This window comes from Diaporthe amygdali (assembly GCF_026229845.1).
Source record: "Diaporthe amygdali strain CAA958 chromosome Unknown NODE_1_length_4327563_cov_65_473760, whole genome shotgun sequence".
Classification (NCBI taxonomy): Eukaryota; Fungi; Ascomycota; class Sordariomycetes; order Diaporthales; family Diaporthaceae; genus Diaporthe; species Diaporthe amygdali.
Genome location: NW_026517021.1, coordinates 3,274,051 through 3,287,710, shown reverse-complemented (window position 1 = coordinate 3,287,710; position 13,660 = coordinate 3,274,051). Strand labels below are relative to the sequence as shown.

The window sequence follows — 13,660 nt, the reverse complement described above, 5'->3', positions numbered from 1 at the left end:
GAATAAAAGCTTTACAAGCCTGTCTATGAGAATCGAGTTAAATCCTATTTCCTGCAGCTTATAAAAGTACACCTGGTGCCGAAAGTGTCTCGATGGAGCCGACTCTTGCTCCTTCGAAGCATGAGAAGGAGGTCATTTGAGCCTTGATCACCAATGCCTTGATCAACTAGGGACCGGCATGATCCAGAGGTCGGTATGACCAAGAGGCCGGTATGACTCTTAGGTTGTAGCCCCCGAGGTCCCCAAGTGCGGTAGTTATAGTTTGGAGGAGCCAATCGCTGCACGCCCGGCCGCATCTTTCGAAAGTTGATTCAAGTCCAGCTGCTGTCAACCTGCTCGTCTCCAACATGACAAACGCGAGCTTTGCAACCCCCCTCTCCCAATCCACGCATTCGGAAATCCTCGAATGGCGATTTCCTGGTAAATACAAGCAATATGTTCTCACGGGCAAATCTCGAGCGGCATGGCATACCTCCTTTGTCATCCCGCAGCTCAATCTGCTCCTTGATGCAGGCATAATCATCAACAGACTGCGGCCCAAGCATATTTTCTTGACGCATGGCCACAGCGACCACACCCTCCTAACGCCAGCCTTCATCAAGCGCGATGATCCGCCCGACATATTTTGCCCCGTCGAGATGAAGAACGCCCTCGACGATTTCCTTAGATCAAAGACAATACTCAACAAAGGCGGCCTCGTGACGGCAGACGATACCGAGCAAGCCGGCTCCAGCGCGGCCGATGAAGATGAAGATGAAGATGCTCCCGAGGAGGGGTCTTTGCACGCGACCACCCAGAAGCGGCACTGGCTACAGACGCACGAAACACACGGCATTCGAGCCGGCGACACAGTCCCGCTGAGGCGAACAGTCGATTTTACAGCCGAAGCCTTCCACTGCGACCATCAAGTTCCTTGTCTCGGCTATGTCTTCAAGGTCCACTCCAAGAAGCTGAAGCAAGAATACGTGGGCAGAAAGGGTGTCGAGCTCAAGCAGCTCCGGGAGTCAGGTGTTGAGATCACCGCGCCACACTCTGCACCTGTCTTTGCTTTCCTCGGTGACACAACAGCAGCCACGCTTGCCTCGGAGCCTCAATGGCTTAAAGACGGCATCCCTGTCGTCATCACCGAATGCAGTTTCCTGTATGAGGAACACAGGCAGCAGTCCATCAAGACAAAGCACACCATTTGGCAAGATCTCGAGAAGATCATACGCAAGTGGCCGAAAACCACCTTTGTGCTAACGCACTTCAGTCTGCGTTACAGTGACAAGGATATTCGACAGTTCTTCGCCGAGATGCCCAGCCCGCCTCCTAATATCGTCGTATGGGTTGATGGATATCCTGAGGCAAAAGGCTGAATGCCATGTGCTTTCGTCTCTCAAGTTGTTTTCCCTCCATAGAAACACCATCAAGCTCCCTTCGCCGTTGATAGAGGCTCGAAGGAAGCACATCCAACTGTCATAGAGTTCCGCTAGGCGACAAAGCCTCCGAGATCTTTTAACCAGGGATCGTCGGCCCTGCGCGTTTACTGTTGCAATGGAAGTGAGTGATAAGTTTGCATGACGTAAGCTAAGCACGTTCACGGAGAGTCTTTCCCCAAGCTCGCGCTACGGAGACGTGCCGTCGGGGCTCGAAGGCTTATTCACAACTGCCACCTCCCCCCCCCCCCCGGGCCAAGTCAGGGATGGACAGCTTCGTCAGGAGACAGAATTCTTGGCTTGCCACAGGTAAAGTACCCTTCTCAAATGCCCTCCTCGATGCAGCTCTGTACCTGCAGCTGCTCCGCCGGGATGGCGGAAATTTAGCTCCTTTCTCGCTGTCCATCGGCCCTCGTCTGCAGATTCTTTATGCTCGCCAGTCCCTGCACTAACCCGGAGGCAACTGCTCCATGTTACCCAATTTGAGCCTCCCGGTGCTATGGCCGTCCTCAATACGTCCATCGCCCCGTCCCATGTCTGCCCACAATACGGCGGATCGGCCACGGTTACGCTCTCCCACCCATGACAAGTGCCGTCACTGCAGTAATGGACTCCCCGGCTGAACGGGTGCCCTGTTGACCACCTCCCCGGGCGCATCGCATTCTAGATCCGTGAAGGAGATTGCACCTCCGCCCGTATTCCCCGCCTACTTGTGATTGCGTGGTGCGTATATAATGTATATCTCACGGATGCCCTCCGCGTGCTGTGACGACGTGGTGCCCATTGTGTTCCATACCCACACCGATCGTTATTTTGATTGAGCATAATGAAGTCGTTCCTTACCCTCGCGTCGTCCCTCGTAGGGGCACAAGCCACTATTTATTATGCCGGTGTAGCTGAGTCCGGTGGTGAATTTGGAGTCTATGGGACGAAGGGTCAGGGTCTTCCAGGCACGTTCGGCGTGGATTATGCCTTTATCAATGAGGCGGCTATCGACACATACGTGGACGAGAACAAGGTTCGTGCCCACATACCGAGATTTGATAGGACGGCCAAGCTGATGATTTTGTAGGTCAACTTGTTCCGTGTTGCGTTTCTGCTAGAACGGATGGCTCCAGTGGAGTATGGCCTGGGCTCCAAGTTTAATGAAACGGTAAGACGAACTCTTGAGCATTTCACTTGTCTCTTTGACAGTCACTCATGGATGATGTGCAGCACTTCGGTTACTACAAGCAAGCTATTGATTATATCACTCTAACCAAGAATGCCTGTAAGTGAATACCAAGAGCCCCTCTAAATCAGTAGCTCACAATCAACCAGACGCCATCCTTGACCCGCACAACTACATGAGATATAACGATCCTAGTGCCCAGCCCTATTCTGGCAGCGTTATTGGAAACACGACCGACCCCAATGCCTCTACGACCGAGGACTTCGCGGCCTTCTGGGGTGAATTGGCCTCACGATTTGCCAACAACTCTCGTGTCATCTTCGGTCTGATGAACGAGCCCCATGACATGCCGACGACCCTGGTTCTGCAGAATGACCAAGCTGCTGTGGATGCCATCCGCAAAGCCGGGGCGACGAATCTCATCCTTGTACCAGGCAACGCCTGGACCGGAGTTAGTATAATCCTTTTCTTGCTACGGTTGACTTTCCGAGATCCATCCAAAACGTATCGTTTCGGGCTACGTAGCAGGTGACTAATGTATAGCAGGGCCACTCATGGACGCAGAACTACGGCGGCGACAACTTGCCCAGCTCCGACTACATCTACCAGATCAATGACACTGCAAACAACTGGGCCGTGGATATCCACGAATACCTTGATGTCGACTTCAGCGGGAGCCATATCGAGTGCACGCAACCCTTCGACACTAACCTCGCCCCACTAACAGCGTGGCTGAAGGAACATAGTCTCAAGGCCATGATTACGGAGTTTGGAGGCTCAAACACCACAGGTTGCGCGGACATGCTTCAGGATGCTCTGGCGTACATGCAAGACAACGAGGAGTACATCGGATGGACGGCATGGGCTGCGGGACCATTCTGGGGCACCTACGCACCATGCTGCGCAAACTCCACGCAGATCGGTAGTCTGGAGCCTGGCAGCTTGGCTGCGGATGGCTCACCGGGCTTGTATGAGACTGTTTGGAAGGCTGTCATTGAGCCTCTGCTGCCAACGACTCTGCAAACCGCCGGTGCGGCAAATATCAATGGCACGGCGGGCAGTGTGAAGAGATCGAACAGGTGGTTCAGGAAGGTCAACTAAAGATCATCATAGAGAGAAATCCCCAATGAGAAGGACTTTTGCATCAGCGTATCTCTGAGTCTTGGCTCTAATGTATCATTTCTCTCAACGACTTTCGCTGTCAAAACCCAGCCTTGTGGTCCCGTCCAAAAGTAGTCCTGCCATGGCCCTGGGTTTGGAGATTGACCTCTAAGAAGGGCACTTGTCGATCGGACTCGTTACGCCGTCCTTAGTGCATCCCTGATACTTCGCAATGGTGTCTCCGTTGGGCGCGGGGCAGACCAACAGGTTGTTCTGGTGCTCCGGGGACCAAGTAACGCCAATGTAGTCTCCTGTAATAAGTCAGCCTCGGAAACTCAGACCTCACTACCATGTGGACAGAACCGACCAAGGTCAAATATGCTGACAGTGATCGTATCCGGGGTTCCGTTGTGGCATTCGCACCGCATCCATGTGTTTGGACAGCCGCCAGGTAGATCGGGGCAGGCTGAAAGGTCAATTTTGCAGGTGCAGGTCTTCATGGCATCACCACTAGAACAAGAACATCCCCTCATTAGTATGGCCTTAATTATTTTATGGATGTTCCTCAGTAAATTGGCGGATACTTACCCCTTCCAGGGCATCATAATTCCACCCTTGTTGACGAAACACTCGTTGAAGTCGAGCTGGGAGTTTGCCAGTTGGGCACTGAAGCCAGCTCCGCCCTTTGTGGAAGAACAGTCGGCATCGAAGGTCACCGTAGGATTGCTAGGGTTATCGATGTACATCGGCCACATGCAGTAGTCAGAGAACTTGCCGTAGTTGCCGATATCACGGGTAGTCGGTGCGGCGCCAACGGTAAGGGCAAAATAGGAAAGAATGAGGAGGTTGATAAAAGATGCCATCTTGTTTAGTCAGGTCTGGTGATGGTGGTTGAGAGCAGATATGTTCTTGGTTTGCACAGAGGCAACATGTAGATCATCGTACGTTGTTGCGCAAGATATAGCTTAGCCCGGGGTGAAGAGTAGAGCAGAAGAGTTTCGAAGAGCAAGAATACAGAGCTGCCGTGAGATTTTGTAGTGGCAGAGGATGAACTGAATTGAGTCCAGTTATCGTCACTCATCGGTCTCAACCAGTGAATCGACGCCCACCTCCTCCCCCTTTTCTCACATTCAATCATAAGCAAAGACGTAGCAAGCCCTTGGATGAAATGTTCAGCTTTGTCAGTCATTAACTACCGGATCTCTTGCGGCCGGATATCTTTTGCAAACATAATATTCAAAGTCCAAGCTGAGTCACTAAAGCAAGCATAGTTCAGACAACAAACTCTACCACAAAACCAACGATGCCTGAAAATCAATCAATAGCACCATTCATTATCATGTGTTCTTGTTGTTTTCTTTTCCCTCCCAGTCTGAATATGTGGGATGTTTGTATAAGTATATATTGGCTGCCGTCAACTTTCTCTTGCACACCTGCTTCGGTAGTCCGAGTAGACCCTATGGGTAACGCTTTCATCAAGAGGTTAGATACAGTATATTTCTGTATTGATATTCAACTGACTCTGAAGGTCTTTATGCTCTTCCGCTTAGAAAGTGAGCTTGGGAACCAGGACTGCCTTCTAGATATTGCGTTCTATAAACCTTATCACATTGGACTGTACATCACTGGAACTTGCGGCAAGATTCAAATCCCATCTCAATCGTTCTATTGTAACGCCATGGATAAGACATACCCCGGGTTGAAAAGACCCTATTGCCTATACTCCAGCGCCAGTACCGAAACGCCTGTGCTCCAACACTGTCGACATGAAAGTAAAAGCCAGGCCCAGCCATAGTCCTTCCCATCCAATTCACATCGCTATCCCAGTTCCATAATCCGAGGATGACAGGGACGCACGCTTGTGGCTCGCGTGTAGGAAATATGTATCTGTCCATGGCATTTCGAAAGGAGGGCTCGACTCGAATCCCGAGTGACTGTTCGTTTCGTCCATTTCATTGACGCCAACTCGTTCTGCTGTCGACTTAGAAGGTAAGACGCCCATAGCGTATGCTTCCCTCCTCGCGACGGAAGACTTGACGGTAGTATGACCGCTTGAGTTGAAGAGGCCTGGAAGGCACTTCGCGAAGATTGGTCGGAGCGAAGGTAAGGACACGCAGACGACACCGATTGTACACTCTGTTATGGTCAGCAAGACAGAGGTGACTAGATTGTCTGTATATGAACATTAGCATCATAATTGAACTGTGTGAATTTCAAGGAGATGGAAATAGAACGCAGGAAGAACTCACACAGTACATCCACTGGTTTGCGCAATTGAGACAAGAAGGCCAGCCTGACAATGCTCGCGACGCATGCCCTGAGAAAAGTCAATCCAGCTTTCCTTTTCCCGCTGATCTCAGGTGATACGTACATTCCACCTATGAAGAACAAAAAGGACACAATTATCTTCTGCTTTTTGGGTATTTTGAGAGACCAGAGGTATCGGATAGGGACAGTGCATAATATGAGATCTGTCGCCGTGCTAATAGCGGTGCTCGCATAGAGGAAATCGACGAAGTCGTAGCACTGTAGCACTTGTTATTAATAAGAGCTCTCGACGTAAAGAACAATCTCAATGCCTTGGATAACGTTTATGGGAGATGAAGAATACGAGGTTCACAAGATGCTTCCTTGGCAAGCATAAAAGCTCTTGAGGCAGGGAGAGGAAGTAATCCACGATATGAGTCCTACTTACCCGTCCATCAGTAATAGTAAAATCCCATGCTGCTCGTACTGGGTCACATTGAAAGACGGTAACCGGTATTGAGGCTAGCATCAACCCGATCGTAATGGCCATTGTGAAATACATCGTGATGCGCAAACTCTGGTGTGGGAATACGCGCAAGTATGAACTGATGATTGATAATTTCGTGAAGGCGACAGCGCAGGCCGAAAGAGAGTTTCCGATGAACATGAAGAGGATACAGTGTTTGACTGTAGGAAGTATTGTTGCGAAGTTGAGATTCCAAACGTGTTGTCCGAGACCAAATTGCGTCGCTATTGCCCAATGTCAAGGCCAGATCGAGAGTCATCGGGACGGAGATGGCGGAGGGAAACATCATACCAGCAAGAATTATTCCGCCAAATACCAATGTAAATAAGCTGGCGGTGACTATCAGAGCTGTGTTTCGGTGCGACGGAGTCAGTCTTCAACAAGAAGATCATGCTGGGGAGGGTTTAATGGTGCCATACCATCGTCCATGAAAAGCCGGCCTATGACAACACGACGAACTATGAGGCGTGCTACAACCACAACGGTAATTACTACCGCCTCAAGCAACACGATAGCCCATATCACAGGAACAAGTGTCGTTTTATCAGTGAAATCCAATTGAGCTATCACATCGGGAGAGACGTTGCCAGGAAGCTGTCGGGGAAGCCGTTGATGAGTCGACCAGGGGCTGAGCTTCATCTTGGTTTTGAAAAACCAAATAGAGCCACACGAAGAGAAACAGACATCAGAGAATATTACAAGGAAGAAAACGTCAATAGAGACACATGGCGGAGCCCAGTGCGACGCTGAAGGGGGTGCATACGCTTTATCGGCAAATAGACAGTAGTGCTGCTGCTCGACATCGCAGATCGATCTCATCGGCTCGGTCGGCTCACCACGCTAATATCTGTCCGATGTCTCAACTTCAAGACGCCGCCCGAGTATTCTACCGCGGAATACAAATGAGAGGATGCAAAAGGCTCCACGGGAGCCATGGATCACTGTCCCGGTAGGACGGGACGAGAACTGCAAGGGCAGGGGTGATGGTGGCACGTCAGATCCCAAGATCAGGCCTTGCATTAGATGCAGTAGTTAGAACCGTCTGGTGAAGAGTTTACCAGGATGGGGTCTTGTCAAAGCGATGAATGTGAGCCTAAAGACTTCCGCACAGACAGATGGTCCGGCTAGGAACGACGCCTCCCAATCTATGTCTCCCGTATTTGGAGCTTGCCAAAGACAACCCCCTTGACCTGGTCACTCCGTCATTCAGGGAATGCCCTTCCTAGAATGTTCAGTATATGCGGTTCGGATCATCGCCCGAGCTGAAATCTGATCCTTTGGTGTGCTCTGTGCATGTGCTCTATGCAGGTGCTGTGACTGTGGCCGTGAACCAGACTTGCGCCGCAGAAATGCACAACACGCTCAGCTTGATAAGGGATGGCCCAATACCTCGGTACGCTAAGAGCGCTCGACAATTCAACAGTTCGGCACAACTTTTGGTAGCCGGGTCTCAAATGATTGTGATGTCAGCTCTGTGAGGGGGGGACTCAACTGTCTCGCTGTAGCGTGTATAGGTAAGGTACGTGGGCCACTGCCTGCAATATCGAAATGTCTAATCGGCAGTAACAAAGCGAAAGGGCCAAGCAAATGAGATATGATTAATCTCTGTGGGGAGACTGTGAGTTTCCGGAGCCTGTAACGGGGACTGACCACGCCTGATGCTGCCTGACGAGACCGTCTCATGCAGACCAAACCTCGAATCCAGGAAGATTCAGGAAGGATGCAAGCAAATTTTGAGGAGGGAAAAATTGATACCGAAAAACCTGGCTCTATGCCATTGGTATGATGCATTACAACGAGGCCATGCTCACTTGTGGACGATCAAAATCGGCATAGTAATGTTGCTGGAAGCTTACAATTTTTGGATGTTCACTTCAATTCAATTCGAACACACAGGGTTCTCTCTTGAACTCACAATTATGGGATGCCCTGTCCTGGCGTCGTCCGTTCCTGGGAAGAGCTGACTATGGACATCCGAGACCCGTGATCGCCCAACGATGCGCGGTCCGGAACGCTAATGGGGGCCTTGCCTAGCGCACCACCCTAGATCAACTCACCGATTTGAGCAGTGCATAGACAAAGCTAGATTGATAATAGCGCTCGCAAGTGGTGCGGCCGGGTAACAGCCTGAGGCGCACTAAACCGACCCGCTACATAACAGGCGCGCAGAACCAAAAGAAAACCCAGGAACCAGGAGGCGAGCGAGATCTGAGGCTGATCAGGTCGATTTTATGGGGTTCGCCACCAAATGTGCGGATGAGATCTGGTTGTTGGATACCGGTTCTCTCGTGAAGAGCTGATTTCCCCTGGCTTGCTCGTGACCATGGAGCTTGGTTATTTATGCCGCCTGCGTCCCAACCATCTTGGAAGAGTACACAAATTTCAATATCACTAAGTAAGTAGAAAAGATCGCCACGAATTCTGACCATTGAACTGTTGTTGGCTCCGACCAGTTGTGCCCGATGCCAGTCCTTGGTGCGAAACGAGTAAAGAAAGGCCGAGTTGGGACCGCTCGAGTCTTGCGCCTCGGACTTTTAACTACAGTCCGTTTGCTTGTGCATGGGCAATGCTATTTGGAATGTTCAGTTTGACCCACCGCAGACGACCGCGTGTACATGTTCGGCACGCCATCTGCTAGTAAGTACGGGAGGCTAGGACGGGAACCGGGGAGGAGACACAAGGTTCGGATCCAGACTTTCTTACGGCGCTCAAAATGTCTAACATGCCCTGTTTACGAAAGTAGTGTAATATACATCATCAAAATCGGGATTTCCTACCCTGTACTATCGATCCTAGAGCCATTCAAAGATTTCTTAAGCAATGGCTTGCTCCGAATCCTCGTTTCTAAAATTGTAGATGCTCCCTCGGTCAGAATTCAAGTACTGCATGGAGATCACATAAATAATCAGTTATTAGTTTAGTCGATATCGATGGAATTGGTCGAAGCAGCGCTCTCCCGAGCCATCACCCCCCATCTTCAGCCAGTGGTTTCTATGAGCCTTGAGTCAGCAGTTGAAGCTTCCAAATTGTGTTTGAAAAGTCATTTGGCGAATTTGAAAGTTCAAGTTTTTCCAGAATTCCTTTCGAGGTGCATTCTATTCAGATTCCTAAGACTGTTGATTTCGCATCACAAGCAAGCCAACCTCTAACCCCTTTTAGGCCGCCCTCTGTTGACCTTCAACGTCTATATCCAATGCTCAAGATTCATACACCAGAGAGGCCGCCATATGTCGAATCTACCTCTTCTTATTTTCTAGTGTGGAGATAAAGGAAACTCATAAATGGGGAGACCTCCATGGGTTTCACATGCGTTGTTTGCACATAGCGCACCGGGCCGGTGCCCACCCTCTGCGCAGGATATCTTAGGTACATCGTGTCCGACTGGCAGCTTGTTCCGTTGTAGAGAGTAAAGAACCCTCCCTTTTTGTGTGGATGTGACAGACCGTACATCCTCGCGGGATCACCGGTTGTTGAGTTCATTGCATGGACGCAGGTATCACCACAGAGACCTTCTACCTTATCTGCGCATTCCGTGCATGGTTCGAGGGTGTGTTTGCCGCACCTGCCTGAAGGATTGCTGATTATATAGACCTCATCTGACAGCAACCCGTTGTCGCAGAAAGGGGGTATCGTAGAAGGTGGTGGGACCGGCGTCTCGGCGTGTACTGTCACTGTGCGGTCTTGCGTCTGGGTTTGGTAGAATCGGCCCAACGTCGGCGCCGCGGTAGCGAAGCCCACAAAGAATGCAAATGACAGGAAGAAGCGCATCTTGAGATGGATCGATAAGCCAGATTAATTAGACTTATGTCTTCAAATTCTGATATAATAGGGGTGGTATTAATTTGGACTCGACAATCTTTGTGAGGAGGTTGCAGGTTTACGAGGAAGACTATGAGACGATACAGAAAGCCGGCGACTGTAGGGGGATAAGTACTGGGGAGATACATGTGCGCCTCGAAATCCGTCAACTTCTAATTGAACGTCTAACTTCTTACTTGCATTTTAGTTGAGAACCTTTCCGACCAGGGCCAAAACGAATACAATCTTTTGTGCGCTTGTATCATTTTGTAGCTCGCTAGTGTGCCTAGTTGTCCCTATCGGCGGCCTAACTGCTCAACGACGAAATGAATCGAACCCAATCGTAAGTTTGCCTACCTATAGGACCGTCCCACTATTCATGTGCAAATTATGTGATGATTTTGACCCTGTCGAATTATGTGATTTCGTGAGAGTACGGTGGTGGAAGGACTAGGTAATGTGGTTACCCAGAACACATAATTATGCCAGGCAAGACACATACAATCCGGAGCAAATCTTAGTAACTACATATTCGGGTGTAATATTTCAGCCATGAAATGCGAAAAGAACCGATATCACTCCGAGCCCTTCTTTCTTTAGATTTCTTGCTGACATACACTTTTGGGGTGTTGGTGTAGGGGGTCTGTCAGGAGTTGCCTGTGACGCCCCGCACGTCCTCGTCCCTGGACAATGCACTTCAGGAAGAATTCCAACGACGTGCTTCAGTATCTGCATTTCTGCTACTGAGAATACTGCGATAATGGATTGATTTGTTTTCCTTCTCAAGACATGCCTAAATAAGGTCGAGCTGCTGTGTGCCATCTAGGCAGGGAAAATGACGCTATCGGGTGCGAGCTGTGTGCTTATAAATCCACCGCATTACCAAGCCATCAAGGAAGGATCATTGGCATCCATATAAACATCCCTGATGGACAATAATTCGGGGATATTTCTATGTCATCTGGACTGAGTCACCTGTTCACTCTTCCGGTGATACATCATACCTAGATAATTCTTGCATACAATGGCGCCCATCCGTCTGGCCATCATCGGCCTATCCTCTTCAGCAGTGACCTCTTGGGCCAGCAGTGCTCATTTGCCTTATCTCCTCTCAGCACGCGGCCGCGCCAAGTACAACATCGTTGCTTTGTGTAACTCTAGCACTGACGCAGCCAGAAGGGCTATCAAGACCTACGGCCTCGATCCCGAAAAGACTCGAGCATATGGCAACCCGACAGCGCTCGCAGCTGATCCCGAGGTCGATCTTGTGCTTTGCTGCACACGAGTTGACACGCATTACAGTCTCATCAAGCCAAGCGTCGAGGCTGGCAAGGCAGTCTTTGTGGAATGGCCATTGACACATGATGTAGAGCGTTCACGGGAGCTGGCCAACTTGGCAGCCGAGAGAGGCACCCGCACAATGGTAGGGCTGCAGGGGCGGCTGGCGCCTGTTGTGTTGAAGTTGAAGGAACTACTGCACGACGCAAGCTTGGGCAAGATGCTGAGTAGTGAAGTAAGGGCTCATGGAGGCACCAATGATCGCGAGATGGTCGCCGAGGGGCTGGGATATTTCGCCGAGAAGAAGATAGGCGGCAACATCTTCATGATAGGCTTCGCACACAGTGAGTTATCCGCCTCGCACGAAACTATGCTATTGAGAAGGGAGGCTCACCGTGATCAAAGTGTTCGATTACGTCCAATCTGTCATAGGAGAAGCGGCCGATGTTCATTCTCACCTCCAGCTCCAACGACCAGAAATGAAACTCCGTGATCCAGCTACAAACACTATTGTTAAAACAGTCACCTCTGACGTCCCGGATCTTATCACAGTCACCGCGTCCATGAGTGGCTCCGCAGTTGCGCAAAAGGGTGCGAGTTTGCTAGTCCGCTTTCGCCGTGGACAGCAATTCAAGGGGGAGCCGGCCCTGACATGGCACATCAACTGCGAGAAGGGCGAGATCCGGCTTACAGCGCCCAGCGGAACTTCTTTGCACGCAAACTCGTATTCTGAACCAGTGACAATCGAGGTGCACGATTTTCAGACGGAAGAGATCCGCAATGTGCAATGGGAATGGCCTGAGTGGGAGGAAGAATTAGACCTGCCGATTGTAGGTCGCAGCGTTGCTAAACTATATGATTTGTTTCACGCAGAGGCAGTCGAAGGATTTCCACGGACATATCCGAATTTCTCAGATGCATTCAAGCGTCATGAACAGTTGGACACGCTTTTGGCAAGCTGGAAACCCGCCTGAAACGAATAGCGGAAACGGCTATTTGTTTTGATTGGTTCTCATTCCAGACACTCTCAAGATGCCGGATTCATTGGTCCCATGATCTGCCAAGAAGTCTTTGTTGGTAGTATTGGGCAGTCGGGTCGATTTCACCTATATTTCTTTTTCTTTCACGTCTATTGCAGCTATCATTCAAAACCTTTTCAATTAATGAAGGTCTTTGTCCGGATCCTCTACATACTCGTGGTTGGAAAGAGATGGGAGAGTGTCTGAACACTGTAGACGTCACGCTTGAAAATGCGAGTATCATCAGCTGCTGTAGTCGCACTGGCGCTGCATCTTGGTAAGAAAAATACTAGCATAACTAATGTCATAAATGGTGTAAGTAGCTCACCGAACCCTATAGTACTCGCCAGCGAGAATTGGAATGAAGTTGTTAGTGTCGAAATCGAGCCTCTGTCGACAGCCGTCACGGTACCACAACAACATGCACACGCGGTAGATAGCGAAGAAGCAACAAAAGAACTCCAAGAATCAAATAATTCAATAGAAGGTATTCCAAGTCTACCAGATTCAATTCGGAGCGGGGCCATTCAAACAGCCCATGCTTGCTTGATGGCCGGTGCATACACAATAGTATTCCCGCTCGGCGCTATCGCGACACATATTGGACCATCTGGACGTGGACGGACAAACATTCATATGTACTGCCAGCTTACAGGGATTCTTATGATTATAATAGGGTTTGGGATTGGTTGCTGGATGGCAGTCCAAACTGGAATTGTAAAGCCACAGTCTCAAGGGCGCCTGAACTCCGATCAAGCTAACTTAGGATCACAGGATTGGAACGCTGCGCACCCTCAGCTAGGTACAGCGTTGATTGCCCTCACAATTTTTCAGCCTTTCATTGGATTTATTCACCAGCGCTTCGCTATTAGCCATAAAGAGTACTTGCTCATGTGGAATATTCACGCGTGGTACGGTCGGTGCTTGATGGCCGTTGCTATTATACAAGGAGGCATTGGCTTGCAGCTGGCGAACAAGTACAGTCCGCATCCCTCGGGGGCTCTTGCGGCATTTCTTACAATATCTCTACTCATGCTCTTGATTTACAGCATCATAATGTTCAGAAACAGGGGTCGTAGGAAGAGAAGAATCGACAGGCGGA

General features: G+C 50.0%; 5 protein-coding genes across 5 annotated transcripts; 3 read left to right on the top strand and 2 right to left on the bottom strand.

Annotated features, from left to right (window-relative positions):
- Positions 1-347: 347 nt before the first annotated feature.
- Positions 348-1,358, top strand: J7T55_006564 (rnase z; the record flags this gene model as incomplete). Its single annotated transcript, XM_053130058.1, has 1 exon — positions 348-1,358. One exon carries the CDS (start codon positions 348-350, stop codon positions 1,356-1,358), a length of 1,011 nt encoding a protein of 336 aa, XP_053001328.1.
- Positions 1,359-2,244: 886 nt separating this feature from the next.
- On the top strand, positions 2,245-3,690 carry J7T55_006563 (glycoside hydrolase family 5 protein; the record flags this gene model as incomplete). Its single annotated transcript, XM_053130047.1, has 5 exons — positions 2,245-2,436; positions 2,491-2,571; positions 2,634-2,688; positions 2,739-3,040; positions 3,136-3,690. 5 exons carry the CDS (start codon positions 2,245-2,247, stop codon positions 3,688-3,690), a joined length of 1,185 nt encoding a protein of 394 aa, XP_053001327.1.
- A 168-nt stretch (positions 3,691-3,858) lies between these two features.
- On the bottom strand, positions 3,859-4,553 carry J7T55_006562 (uncharacterized protein; the record flags this gene model as incomplete). Its single annotated transcript, XM_053130037.1, has 3 exons — positions 3,859-4,001; positions 4,058-4,200; positions 4,279-4,553. 3 exons carry the CDS (start codon positions 4,551-4,553, stop codon positions 3,859-3,861), a joined length of 561 nt encoding a protein of 186 aa, XP_053001326.1.
- A 947-nt stretch (positions 4,554-5,500) lies between these two features.
- J7T55_006561 (uncharacterized protein) lies at positions 5,501-7,102 on the bottom strand (the record flags this gene model as incomplete). The annotated part of the gene is made up of 6 exons (XM_053145658.1): positions 5,501-5,862; positions 5,940-6,007; positions 6,062-6,216; positions 6,425-6,687; positions 6,755-6,811; positions 6,883-7,102. 6 exons carry the CDS (start codon positions 7,100-7,102, stop codon positions 5,501-5,503), a joined length of 1,125 nt encoding a protein of 374 aa, XP_053001325.1.
- Positions 7,103-11,285: 4,183 nt separating this feature from the next.
- On the top strand, positions 11,286-12,513 carry J7T55_006560 (Galactose/lactose metabolism regulatory protein GAL80; the record flags this gene model as incomplete). Its single annotated transcript, XM_053145647.1, has 2 exons — positions 11,286-11,883; positions 11,945-12,513. 2 exons carry the CDS (start codon positions 11,286-11,288, stop codon positions 12,511-12,513), a joined length of 1,167 nt encoding a protein of 388 aa, XP_053001324.1.
- Positions 12,514-13,660: the final 1,147 nt, after the last annotated feature.